The 13,887-nt window shown below is 42.1% G+C and overlaps 1 protein-coding gene across 12 annotated transcripts in view; it reads right to left on the bottom strand.

Moving 5' to 3' along the window:
* The window catches only part of elna (elastin a), an 86,473-nt gene that overhangs the window by 7,688 nt on the left and 64,898 nt on the right, over positions 1 to 13,887 (bottom strand). For 7 of the 12 annotated variants that reach the window (XM_063205095.1, XM_063205098.1, XM_063205097.1 and 4 more), the window contains 20 exons: positions 13,807 to 13,836; positions 13,508 to 13,591; positions 13,084 to 13,113; positions 12,786 to 12,869; positions 12,309 to 12,341; positions 11,905 to 11,994; positions 11,567 to 11,605; positions 10,755 to 10,868; positions 9,951 to 9,986; positions 8,363 to 8,410; positions 7,508 to 7,534; positions 7,326 to 7,352; positions 7,215 to 7,229; positions 7,087 to 7,110; positions 6,439 to 6,462; positions 4,640 to 4,684; positions 3,457 to 3,501; positions 2,775 to 2,816; positions 2,206 to 2,277; positions 1,237 to 1,323 (listed from right to left, as the gene is read on the bottom strand). In XM_063205095.1, the coding sequence (XP_063061165.1) occupies positions 1,237 to 1,323; positions 2,206 to 2,277; positions 2,775 to 2,816; positions 3,457 to 3,501; positions 4,640 to 4,684; positions 6,439 to 6,462; positions 7,087 to 7,110; positions 7,215 to 7,229; positions 7,326 to 7,352; positions 7,508 to 7,534; positions 8,363 to 8,410; positions 9,951 to 9,986; positions 10,755 to 10,868; positions 11,567 to 11,605; positions 11,905 to 11,994; positions 12,309 to 12,341; positions 12,786 to 12,869; positions 13,084 to 13,113; positions 13,508 to 13,591; positions 13,807 to 13,836 (996 nt within the window). The remainder of the gene's footprint in view (positions 1 to 1,236; positions 1,324 to 2,205; positions 2,278 to 2,774; positions 2,817 to 3,456; positions 3,502 to 4,639; positions 4,685 to 6,438; positions 6,463 to 7,086; positions 7,111 to 7,214; positions 7,230 to 7,325; positions 7,353 to 7,507; positions 7,535 to 8,362; positions 8,411 to 9,950; positions 9,987 to 10,754; positions 10,869 to 11,566; positions 11,606 to 11,904; positions 11,995 to 12,308; positions 12,342 to 12,785; positions 12,870 to 13,083; positions 13,114 to 13,507; positions 13,592 to 13,806; positions 13,837 to 13,887) is intronic. The other 5 variants (XM_063205096.1, XM_063205104.1, XM_063205105.1 and 2 more) reach the window with 5 other exon arrangements.

Genomic DNA, 13,887 nt, shown 5'->3' with positions numbered 1-13,887 from the left:
ATGTAGAAAGGATCTGGGGACCCTCAGATATACATATGCTGCCTAGCCACTCGAATAAGGCGATGATAGCTGAAGTTCTGGTAATCCACCATTGCTGGGTGGAGAAAATGGGACATGGCATGGAAATTATATGAAAAAGAGTGTTTTCCAAAAAGAAAACATGCAAATATTGTATCAAATGTCTGTTGGACTGAACGAATTGAGTGAAAGTGAATGATCTGTGACAAGTATAGAGGGGCAATTCCATGCGTGTGCTTTGAATATTTTAAAGTTATGCTACATAGCAGGTCTAATATATCTCAGCCTGGAATAGTCATTCTGTGCTTTACTATATTTATTTCACAATTTCACCTACTGGATACATTAAAAAAGTCTTTTTAAAAAGAGTCTTTTTCGATTTGCATAAGGTCTTCCAAATAATGAACTTCCATTCTTTGCCAAAAATATCTTCTGAGACCTACAGCAGTGCCATTTTGGCTCCCATAAAATATCACTGACAGCACATGGTGAATGCACCAGAACTCCATTTATATGGCACTGCTCAGACTCAGCAGTAGACTACCCAAAATGCCTCACACTGATACACTCACTCATACCAGTACAGCCTGCCAATAGCTGGCACACAAGGTGCCAAAGCAGCACTTCAGGAGCAGTGTGGGGCTCGATGTATTCCTCAAGGGCACGTCAACCTTTATCTATACAAGAGCTACTGGCATTGAACCAGCAACTCTGAGAGCGCTGGTCAAATGCTTTCCTTGGTCAGCCACTGTCAAAGTCACGATGTACTGTATACAATAATGTGCGGTAACACTTTACTTGACACCGGCGTCATATGACATGACAGTGTCGTAACGCAGTCATGGACGTGTCATAAATCTTATGTCTATGTCATGAACATTTTATGATTGTTGCCATTAAGTGACATTGTGTTATGGTAAAGACAGCCCTAAGAATGTCAACTTTTCCTGACCATAACACATTTCTGAAAATGACATAATATTTATGACTCGTCCATTACTGTCATGACACTGTTTTGACACTATTATGACACTGGTATGTCATGCATGTGACACTGGCGTCAAGTAAAGTGTGACCTGTATAAACAGTATAACACTAGAGCCTGTGTGTGTGTGTGTGTGTGTGTGTGTGTGTGTGTGTGTGTGTGTGTGTGTGTGTGTGTGTGTGTGTGTGTGTGTGTGTGTGTGTGCGTGTGTGTGTGTGTGTGCGTGCGTTCACCTTGTTGTGGATATCCACCTTGTTGTGGATATGCACCTTGTTGTGGATATCCACCATACTGTGGTAATCCACCTGCTCCCCCATAGCCTAAATAGGAGAGATACAATACATACAAACTCAACTGAAGGAAATACGCTGTGAAATTGCTTCGCCCAACATTGATCCCCGCCAAAGCCCAAGCTAGAACTCCGTGTTGGCAAAAAGTACAAACTCAACACAACAGAATCACATCATCTCTTAATGTTGTCTATAACAGCATGCAGATTTGTCTTGAGATGTCCATTCTTGACCCATCACTGTGATATTTACCAGGAAATGAATGTTTTATGACCACGAGCCAGACGACGGTTTCACTAGTTTCAGTTCATTTATAAGGTCCATATCATATTTTCCCTCTTTTAAAGTATCCCCTCTGAACTACATTCAGTTATGTGACCAATGTAGATGTTTCAGCAGAGTATGATTTATGATTCTTGATTTGATTGATATGACTTATAATTCTTATGATGTCTTGATGATTTTTTGTCTTTATATTCTGTATAGTGTTCTTTTTCCACATGTCTATGTGTATGATGCACCGTATAGGCCACTGATACAAGTGTATAGACTAATATGTCTCTGCACATACGGTTAAGTTTGTCTATATTCTGGTTCTATGCATACACGTCAATGTTGACACTACTGTCACTGATACACGTGTATGAACATATTGACATGTATATTCGTGTGTTTCTTTTTAGTATTTTTGGTTGTCTCCTGCAATAAGTAGAACCTGGTTTTCATCCATGGAATTTATTTACTACTACATCTTTTTGGCAAGAGAGGATTGGTTAGTGATAGCGAGGAAGAGCTTCAATGTGTGTGGATATATGTTCTGTATGTGTTATGTCTGTATTTTGAGGACCCTCTCGAAAACGAAATGCCCATCTCAAGAGGCCATCCTCTAATAAAGAAATTTGAAATATCCACCTTGTTGTGGATATCCCCCTTGTTGTGGATATCCACCGTGTTGTGGATATCCACCTGCTCCCAAAGCATAGCCTAAATAGGAGAGATACAATACATACAAACTCAACTGAAGGAAATACACTGTGAAATGGCTTCGCTATAACATTGATCATATTGGGATTTCACAATTCAAACACGGTCCCTGCCCAAGCTAGAACGCTGCGTTGGCAAACAGTACCGTGCAAACTCTTTTAGTCACACACACTTGCCGCTGACTGCTTCGTCAGCCCCTTTTTATAACATTCGGGAGACATCGTCTTATCTACAAACAGTTGGCATCCTAAGAAACGGTTAGGGGCTAAAATTGGGCGACTTAACCGTAATCAGGCCTTCCCCCAAGGAGCAGTTTTTCTGTTATTTCCTGACTTTTTTTCAGACATTTTATCCTCAAGTGATCTAACTGTAGAAATAATGGCCGTGGACTGGATTCCATCAACTACTCCAGACGTGGAAACGTTGGCTGGAAGTGTTCTCAGACCAGACCAGACAGGATGAGGTGGAATGAGAGACTGGAATGAATGAAACTGTACCTGGTTTCGGTGGTTTACCAGCAGCACCATATGGATTCACACCTAAAACAATAAAAAAACATACTTGAGTCATTTTTGAGGTATTTTGGTTGTAAATAATTTTAGTTATTTTTAGCTTGCAGACTTGCATTGCTTACAGTTAGCAAGGTAATTTGCATGGGAGTCTGGGGAAAATGTGTTCTTTTGAACGGCACTGGTTTTTAGTTGGAAGCTGTTACGCATGAGTGGCAATGTCTAAACAGTCACGCAATAAGTATGTCATTCCAGCAGACACGCTCACAATTAGACATGAGCATCAAACACTGAAACCATCTCTAAAGAGATTTCTGATAAGTTCTCATTTACAAAAACAGGAGGCTTGTGGAATGAATACAGATACACACTTTTGATTGTATCATAGCCATTGCATATGGTGCAAGACAGTTTGCAACACAGCAATACTATGTATGCAGATAATAATGTTATGTATTACGTACATTGCACCACAGGGTAAGAAGTGTAAGTACATAATATAACTTGTTGTAAGATGTTGATAGCAATAATATAACTTGTTGTAAGATGTTAATAGCAATAATATAACTTGTTGTAAGATGTTGATAGCAATAATATAACTTGTTGTAAGATGTTGATAGCAATAATATAACTTGTTGTAAGATGTTGATAGCAATATGACATTAGCTACCTAATCCTCCTGGGTAGAGTCCACCCGCTGTTCCAGCTCCAACTGCTTAAAGGGAAAACAAGAAATACAGAACATAAGGTAAGGTTATATGCCACCACATCCACAATACATAACAATTTGCATTTTCGGTGGAAAGAAAATTGGCTACACCTTACATTACAGGTCCATCATCAAGTGGTAACTGTATGAAATTTTAGGAAATTGACCATTAACACCTTTTTAATGTTCGGTGTTAACGCAAAATGTATAGAGACTTCTGCTCTGAAAGGGAGAATGTTCAGCTTGTTGTCATGGGCATAGAGTTGCTGGTTGGAGTTGAGTTGCCAAGGAGCTGGGGTTGCAGCGTGGAAGGCAGATGGGGCAGGAGAGCGGTAGTGGTGAGCAACCCAGTAGTTTAAAACTGGCAGCGAGACGTACCGGTAAACGCAAATACATTTCTGCATCAAATAGCTAACCAAGTTCATGTGAGCATGACTAAATGGAGCCACAGGCTAACCATTACACTGTCACTCTTTTTTTCCTCCCAAAGAAAGTTCTGGGTGCCTTCCGATTGGTGCAGAGTTGGTAAAGGAATTCTTTGTAAATAATCACATTTTAAAAAGTCAGCAATGTTGGGACAATTTTGTTGGCCTTCAATACCTGTTATTCAGAAAGAAAAGTGCAAGTTTGTAATTCAGAGCATGTTTTCTGATGTGCCAGCATGCACCAGACTGATAATTCCACTGGGTTAGGATTTAGTGTGTATACTCGTTCACAATGTATTCATTTGAGTGAAACAGTGAAAGCCCACCTGGGAAACTGCAACTCCCGTTGTCATTGTGACACAGCACACAAGTGCACACTGCACACAACGAAATTGCATGTATGCCTCACCCGTGCAAGCAGGGCCGCTGACAGATTTGGCTGGGCCCGGGACAAAGTCATCTGAAAGGGCCCCCTCACCCAATACATGCAATGTAGTGAGGACCCAATTCTGCCCCCCCTTCTCCCAGGGCCCGGGGCAACTGTTCCCTTTTTCCCCCCTTGTCAGCTTCCCTGCGTGCAAGCTTACCCATTCTTACCCATGACTGCCCCATTTGCAACATACAGTATGATGCTACAGAACTGGGACTTAACTTGAACTTGAACATGCTGTGGTAGGGTGGGGTGGAGTGGTGTGTACTGCGCTGTGGGCCAGGCCTACCTGGGGGTTTAAGAGGCTTGGCACCTGGGAGGGTTCCAACTCCAGCTTTGGTAGGCACGGGGAGGAATGGAGGAGAGAGAAGCAAAAGAGAAGAGGAGAGGAAGGGGGGAGAGAAAATGAGAGGGGGGAGAGAGAAGCAGAGGGAGGAGAGAAAAGCAGAGAGAGGAGAGAGAGGCGAGAGGAGAGAAAGAGAAAGGAGTCAGCACTTATCGTTCACAACTCCTCCACTTAAGACCATTTAACTTTTACATTTACTGATATTGTACTATACAGACCTGCATATCAAGCACTCTTACTGGGATATCATTAGAAAAAAAATAATGTAAGGACTGTAGACAAAAGACTGTGTACCTGTGTAGTAGCATGGTTTAAGTGTTTGTTAAGTTTAGGAGAGAGTATTTAGGGTCAAAAATGTTAGCTGTATGTGTTAGCTCTTTTTGTAAATGGCATTAACTTCCATTCGATTCCATTCTATTCTATTCTATTCTTCTCTATTCTACATCATAATACAACATGATATTGAATAATGCATTATACATATATGTAAGTGTAGGCTACAATACGACACAACACAACCTACTGTAAACTCGCAGCATGTGAATGTGTGTCAACAGCTGTGTGTTGTTGGCCCAGTGGTGGTGGATGACTAAATAGCCATGTGCCGAGAACGTATTCCATCTACTTTCAACCCCTGATAAGATACACACTGCTCCCTCTCTGTCTCCAGGCCTGTCGGCAGAGTAGGGGAGCTCTGACAGTTTCATCAGTATTGGGGAAGAACAATATGCAGCACGCACAATAGTGTGTGTGTGTGTGTGTGTGTGTGTGTGTGTGTGTGTGTGGTGTGTGTGTGTGTGTGTGTGTATGTGTGTGTGTGTGTGTGTGTGTGTGTGTGTGTGTGTGTGTGTGTGTGTGTGTGTGTGTGTGTGTGTGTGTGTGTGTGTGTGCGTGCGTGTGTGTGTGTGTGTGTACGAGTTGTGTTTTAAGTCGACTGTCATTCTAATCCAAATCTGCAAACTACACCATATGCCTAGCCTGGTGTTTTAGCTATAAGAATATAAGAACCACTCCCATGGGAGCAGTTGCATGCAGATTTAACAACAAAAAATGGGGCCATGGAAATCTTTTGTTGATTTATGGATTTATGTAGAGAGGGAATTTCATCTCTGAAAGCCTCCTATACAGTACAAAAAGCCACTGTTGCTCCATTCCTGTCATCCATTTCACTCTGTTTGAGTGCCAGGGTAATAACAGCTGGGCTAAGAGCAAAGCACCGGTTTAACACACAAAAGGCAAAGCGCTGTTTGACACACAATAGCACTCTACTATCGCATTTACACACATACAGCCCTGGCTGCATTGGCAATGCTAATAAGTTCCGCACAGAGCACCAAAAAATGCAAAACAGGTAGCCGTTTCTGCTTCCTCTGCATTTCTGTCTACGTGGGTTGCTAGGTAGTCTAATGCGGCAACTAGTGGCATATGTGGATTAGGCATCCCAGCACAGAGCATGGTAATACTGTATGTTAAGGCCACAGGGGAATTGAGATATTTGCAAACCTTGGACGAAGGAGTATGGCATGAATTTGTCATGAATTAGCAAAAAAAACAAGTGTAGCTGTTTTTGTAATTAAAGTCCCTGGAAACTGCAACATCAATCACTTTTTTGCTCAAGTGAGTTAGTTATTTACAAAGCCATCATACCTCTGCACAGTAACCTCCCTAACTCGTCTCAGACAATAATTGACTGCCACCTTGTGGCCTCACTAAGGATTACATGATAATATAATAATGCTTACGTCCAGCCTGCACACCTGCTCCCGCTGTGCAAAACAAATTAAAAATGAAAAAAAAACCAAGAAAAACAAACTCATTTGAATGTGTATATATACATTGGTATATTTACTGACCCGTAGTCAGATTGACCATGGCCATGAATGGTTATTGTGCATTTATATTTTACGGAACACACACTTTTCACATGCAATTTCTTGATATTTAGATTTGAACTAACTGATGTACTGCAATGTCATGCAATGCAATGTCATGTATACAATATAACTATTTCTAGCTCCCCTATATATAAGAGAGAAACGTAATTTAAATGTCCTTGTATGACATGTGCATATGAAGAAACTGACAATAAAAGCTGGCTTTAATTGACTTGACTTGACAACATAGAGGATGCAAGTGTGTGTGGTTGTGATTATGAAGGTTCAAATAGACACACTCACCTGGTGGTTGACCTGCAAAGTATGAAGGAAATGCAAAACAGAAAATACAGAACATACTTGTTAAGTGATCCATGCATTTATGCACATGTACCCTGTACATTCATATAAAAGCTTAACTTCTGCATTCAACTAGTAATACAATTATTTTAATCAAACTTTTTCCTCCCAATTCAAGTGAATTCTTGGGGGAATGTATGTGTTTCCGAGTCTTACCACCAGATGGAACTCCGGCTCCCACTGTTGAGAGGAAAAGTGAAAAGAATCCAGCAATGTCACTCTTATTTTAACAGAAAACAGACACATCAAATTGTTTATGTGTGAGTGGTGAGCTTCATAATTACCTACGCCTGTCCCGGCTGTGAATAATAAGAAAAGAAACAAGAGCGTGAAAACCAAGAGCATTCACATCCTGACCCCAAATGCGTCAGACGAGAAGGAATTTTATAACTCACCACTTGGTTGGATCACACCTGCGCCTACTGTGTAGACAAACAAACAAGCAATTATTTGCAACAAGCAACAAAACAATTATTCGCTATAGAATAAAATATGGTGAGAGAGAGAGAGAGAGAGAGAGAGAGAGAGAGAGAGAGAGAGAGAGAGAGAGAGAGAGAGAGAGAGAGAGAGAGTTTACCTCCAGGTTGTATGGCTGGTCCAGCACCTGAACAAAGAAAAGGTGTTTGCAATTAGATGGAGAGCATATTCTGGTAGTCCAATAACTTAGTGGAAAATATGGTGAAGGCGTGAAGTAGAGTACCAATGCATTTTTTTTGTTTGTGTAGTTTAGGAATCTGTAACAGGCTTTCTATGGGCATGATGTTATTTATTTTTTTAATCTCTAGGGAGACAGAGTGGCACCCGTCAGATTCTTAACCAATGCCGCCTAGACTAGTAACATACACAAAAAATGCATTTGTACCATACTTCCCACCTTTCTTAAGGAAGGTTCTACTAGACTACTGTATTTTATAATCTATAAACATACTGAAAAGTCAATTGCTCACACAAATCCACAACAACACAAAAAACATTCATAAAATGACAGTATTTTTCAACACAGAACATACAGTTACAGACAAAAAAACAACATGTGCTCTCGTCTTCATTAACCGTAACCATAGGTCTCTTTTCAGATGACAGACTAGTACAAAGGCGCTTTAGTCTGATTGATGGAATCCTCACAGGTACACTTGACGATGAGTTAATGTTATCACAAGGTGTGTGCAGACATTATTGGAAATATAAAGCCCGTTCAAAACAGATGACCAATTCACCGAGAGTAACATTACCATGAAAAACAAAATGGCAAAAAAACAAACAAACAGCAGCGGATTTGGAAGAACGAGACAGCATAAGGGTTAGCTTGGAAAGAAAAATGGGGGTGATGCGCAGGTATTTTAGCTGTAGCACTATAGCGACATCTGAGAGCACTTTTTTTTAGACAAACACAGACATCATGACATCACATCATGCAGCACAGAAGTCTTACTGGGTCCAGGGACCACCTCGAGCTCGGCTGTGGCATTAGCACTTGGTCCTGCGTAAAAAACAACAGGGGTCCAGCATGGTTCATCCTTTTTTTGCAGTTGGATACAGAGAGAGAGAGAGAGAGGCGGCATAGAGGCAAACAGCTTTCGGAAATGGGTTTGAGTGGGGTAGAGTGGGTGGGGTAGGGTAGAATGGAAATGAATGGAGAATGGAGTAGAATTGGGGAGAAATGGGGGTTAGTTTTGGATAAGGTGGGGGGTGAGATGGGTATAGAGAGAGATGAAGGCTACCATAGATTTTGATAGGGTGGGGTTGGAAAAGTGGGGTACGCTTGGGTATGGTGAGGATGGGGTAGGGTGAGAATGAAAAGTGGGGTACTCTTGGGTGTGTGAGGGTAGGATGGGGTAAGATATGACGGGGTGAGTCTGTGAAAGATGGTGTGGTGTGGTGATGTGTAGGTGTGACGGGGTAAGGTTGTGAAGAATGAGGGAGGAGGGCTTTAGAACATAGACATACAGTAGACACGCTTGCGTATCATGGCAAGCACTGGGTCAGCCTACCCGTGTGTCATCTACTGTATGAACAATACTGTATATACAGTATGTCTATGGTTTAGAATGTGGTGAAACAAGGTGAAGTTGTGGGAGAGTTTGTGTGGGGTAGGATGGGGTGGGATAGGACTGGGATAGGGGAGGCTATGGCAACAAGGACAACTTAGCAAACAGCAGAGGGCGACACACACATACAAACACACACAACTGACTACCTGGGGTCAGATGTTGCTAAGGAGAAGAGAGGGGCGGTAGGGGGTAGCAGCAAATAAAATAAATATGGCAAGCTAGCTGGCTGGTAACTGTCGGAGAAGGAGGGGGGCAATACTGTATTGGGACAAGGCAGGGAAGTATATCTGAGATGCTGATCAGAGGAGACAGGGGAGCTGCTGTCTCACAGGGCCTCTCTTGTCTACGGTTCAGCATCATTAGACAGGCAGCTGCAGGGAAACCCATAAAAGATTGCTCAGGTCTGCTTTTTTCCACGAGCCATTCAAAACCCAGATGACTTGCCATGGCAGCAGAGATAGGCCAGACCTATGGGCCTAGTTCCACCTGTTTACTGTATCTGGGTAAGGCTACTGAGTTTATGTCACAACATATCAATCATACACAAACAGGCCTGCTGACAGGAGGGAAAAAGGGGTCAGTTGTCCCAGGCCCAGGAGGAAGTTGGGGGTGTCTAGGATTGGGTCCCTATTACTGTATATTGTGTGTATTGAGAGGGGTCCTTTTCATAGGATTTTGTCCCAGGCCCGGGCAAGGTTGTCAGCAGCCCTGCACTCACATACACACCGCTCCCAAAGGCAAACTAGGAAAAGGCATTCTTATGATTCATGGCATGGTAAACCATAAAGCTAAAAAAACGTAACCTTGTAGATAAAATCATGTGGTTACATTTACAGTGCATAAATATAAAACACCACAGTATATCTTGTAATGTCATGAGGGGGAAACAGATAGCCATTGAGTCATTGTGATACAGTACAGTATGTCACTGTTTGAGAGCAGTGATATAGGGATATATAATGACTCTACCTGGCACTGTGGCTCCTGCAGGTTGTAGATCCTTAGCTGTAACAGAGAAAAGAACACATGTGTTATACTGTATTGCTGAACTTGTGGTTTTACTGTGAATTCTTCAGTTTGGACTTGTTTAGTGTATTTTAACACAAACATGCGTGCAAGAGCAGTTTGTTGAAGCGAGCAGATTAGGTTTAAAAATATTAAATTAAAAACATCTTTATTTTCATCTACCTTTGGTTTGCTTTTCTCAAGCACATTGAATGACAGGTATATATGATAAATGTACTATAAAAATATGACTGATATTGATATTGATGCAGGAGCTACTTTGAGTTAAATTTTCGTTACATACACTGTAATGCTACTGTTATCCATACTGTACTGTACATTAATATTGCTTATTACTTTAGAAAAATGAAATTAAATGATGAAAAAATGGTATTGCAGCACATACTAATTCCTGATTGTTTAAAAGATAATGCATTACTGCTAGGAATCCAGGTAGGATAAGCATAAGGAACAACAGATGTCATGACAATTGAACACAAACAAACTATTTCAAGTCCCACTCAAACATTTTCTTTGTCATCTTGACAAACCACACCATGGCACACAGTGCACACAAGGAAATTTGCATTTATGCCTCAGTCGCGAGTAGGGTACCTCAATAAGCCTCCGCCATGTGCACGGTACCTCAGTCACGGAAGAGGATTGGGGAGAGCCCTGGTTATTCATGCCCCACCCCACCCAAGGCACCCCGGCCCCCCTCACCCACCCAACCCACTCCCTGGCAGAGCATGCATTTGCAAGACTCACCAGGTTTAATGGGAAGAGGTGGTACTCCGGTCCCTGCGGGTATGATGCCCAGTCCGGTGCCAGCTGTGGCCCCTGGTACCCCTGTGCCAGTCACACCGGCACCTGTGGGTACTCCTGCAATGCAATACAGGTTCATTACACCTTGTGACTCTTAACAACTACAGTACCCAATCAAACAGCTGCAAGTGCACTGTGCTCAAATTGAAGGGCATGTTTCATCTTTGCTCTTTGTGTAGCCTCTTACTGCAGATGAGGTCGCCGGCGGGCCTATTGACTACATACTGAAAATACTCAACTACATCATAACAAAATTGCTATGACATACCGAGAGCCTTAAGTAACAGATTAAGACAAAGACATTACAATGTTGGTGGCAGTAAGTTAACACAAGCTCTGCGCTAAGGGGTTAAGATTTTAACCAAATATTCCTGGCAATGTTGATACGCACTGCGGATTTAAACCAATTACACAATCATATCAGCTGCAAGTGCACTAGGTTTCTTGTTCACCAAAAGTGTCAGTTTCGGCAAAAAAGAACAGGCTAATGGTTGAATACCTCTACAAGCTCATATCAGATGCAAGGGCACTTTGCTGAGGAGGGCAGGTTAGATATTTTTTTCGCTGAACAATCTCGTCAAATATTTTTTTCTTTAGCAAAAACAGAAGTTGCAAATGGTTAAACATGTCTACAAGCTGCTGAAAGCTGCCATTCCGATGCTGCATCTTTTAAGTTTTCTTTTGTTTTGCTTGAGTACATGCAGCAAAGCTTTCTGCTTAGGTTGAGGATTTGGCAAGTCGGGACTCATTATTACCATATTTAGCAGCTTTACCACCTTTTTGCCCACCCAGCCCTGTGAACAGTCAAAAGTTGGGTCAACAGTTGAGAGGTGAAAAGGTTAAGAATTTCTGCGTGACACATTTTACACAATCACAATCACAACACCACTCAAACTTTCTTTTACTGTGTATGAGAAACACAATTTTCTGAGACCATTCTGGCTCCAATAAACAATTTCAATGTTAAACCCAACACACATAAGCCGCTCTGTGTTGCTGCACACAACACTACATGCATACAGTGCAGCAATATTACATCACAGCAGGGGAGTGCTAGTTCCTGAGAGATCTTGGCGCAGTGCCCTGTTCTCACCTGCCCCTGGCACTGTTCCCACGGCGGCCCCCGGGACGACACCTGTTCCTGCCCCCGCACCTGGCACTACCACACCACCCGGCACTGCGCCTTTGAAGGAGGAGAAGGAGGAGGAGGAAATGGAGGAGAAGGAGGAGGAGGAGGAAAAGGAGATGGAAATGGAAGAGGAAAAGGAGGAGGAGGAGAAGGAGAAGGAGGAAAAGGAGAATAAATGGAAATGGAGGAGGAGGGGGAGGAGGAGGAAGAAAAATCAAACAATTTACTTACAGTGTGAGCAATCTGCACCTCAAATGTAAGTGCACCGTAAATGGTGAGCTCTTAGGTAATGTTTTCAATATGCCTGCCAGTGAAGTGACGGCACTGCGTGCTTAGAGCTTGTTAAAATTCTTTTTACAGATTCTTACCATACTTTGGTGGTTTCACACCTCCAGGGTAGCCTATGGTGGACGAAACAGATTAGTTACGCTTTCAGCTGCTTTATGTGGCCATGTTTCATCTCAGTGCAGATGCAGCTTGCAGGAAAAGTTACAGTTCTACAAGTACATCTTGTCACAAGGAGCTGTGTGACTGTTTCAATGCGCAAAAAGTAATTTTTTCACTGAATCTTTGAAAGTACATGACTTTAGGTTAATTCAGAATAGAATATAACCAACCTATATCAAGTATGCTTTTGTATTGAATGCTATATGAATGCATGTCTACTATATGAGTAGAAATTCAAAACTGCCTCATGCACTTTGTACATTCTTCATAAGTTCCCCAGCTAGTAATATCATTCATCTGTGGATGTGATCGCTGATGTATCAGCTAGCAATTCAATTCAATGTCATTCCACTACACTTCTCCTCCTCTACAGTGTATGTGATGGAGAACCCTCTGACCTCCTGCTCCTGGCACTACTCCAGCCCCAGTTCCAGCTCCGGCTCCTCCTACGCCGAGTCCTCCAACTCCGGCTCCTGGGACACCTGTGGAGGTCACGGAGGAGGGATGGAGATGAGGAGGAGGAGGAGTAGGGAGAAAAGCTTGCAGCAGAAGATCTAGTGTATTTATTTTTGTTTGTACACCACAGTTGCTTTGCTAAGCATTACTGCAGCAGAATAATTACTGTATGTCTTGTTGTGTTGTTAATAAGCAAAAAATACAACAGAAAAAAATGTTAAAGCCCAGAGTGTGTCTCACCGTATTTGGCTGCTTTACTGGCTGCATACCCTGCAGTTTCACAAGAAAAGACACATTTACTATAATGGTACTCCTTTGGACTGCACTGTACTGCTGTGTGTTAACTATATTACATTGCATTGAATTGAATTGAATGTTATGGTATGGTACAGACGACTTTAGGTTAAATCAGAACAGAATATAACCAACCAAGAATATCAAGTATGGTTTTGTATGTATTGTATGCTGCATGAATGTATGTGTATTATATGGATAAAAAATAAAAACTGTCCCATGCATTTCGCACATTCTTCATAAGTTCCCCAGCTAGTAACAGCACTCATCTGTGGATGTGATCGCTGATGTATCAGCTAGCAATTCAATTCAATGTCATTCCACTACACTTCTCCTCCTCTACAGTGTATGTGATGGAGAACCCTCTGACCTCCTGCTCCTGGCACTACTCCAGCCCCAGTTCCAGCTCCGGCTCCTCCTACGCCGAGTCCTCCAACTCCGGCTCCTGGGACACCTGTGGAGGTCACGGAGGAGGGATGGAGATGAGGAGGAGGAGGAGTAGCGAGAAAAGCTTGCAGTAGAAGATCTAGTGTATTTATTTTGGTTTGTACACCACAGTTGATTTGCTAAGCATTACTGCAACAGAATAATTACTGCATGTCTTGTTGTGTTGTTAATAAGCAAAAAAATACAACAGAAAAAAACTTTAAAGCACAGAGTGTGTCTCACCGTATTTGGCTGCTTTACTGGCTGCATACCCTGCAGTTTCACAAGAAAAGACACATTTACTATAATGGTACTCATTTGGAG

The sequence above is a fragment of the Engraulis encrasicolus genome, chromosome 8, assembly GCF_034702125.1.
Source record: "Engraulis encrasicolus isolate BLACKSEA-1 chromosome 8, IST_EnEncr_1.0, whole genome shotgun sequence".
Lineage (NCBI taxonomy): Eukaryota > Metazoa > Chordata > Actinopteri > Clupeiformes > Engraulidae > Engraulis > Engraulis encrasicolus.
The sequence above is the reverse complement of the archived record's forward strand: the minus strand, read 5'-3'. Positions and strand labels throughout refer to the sequence as shown.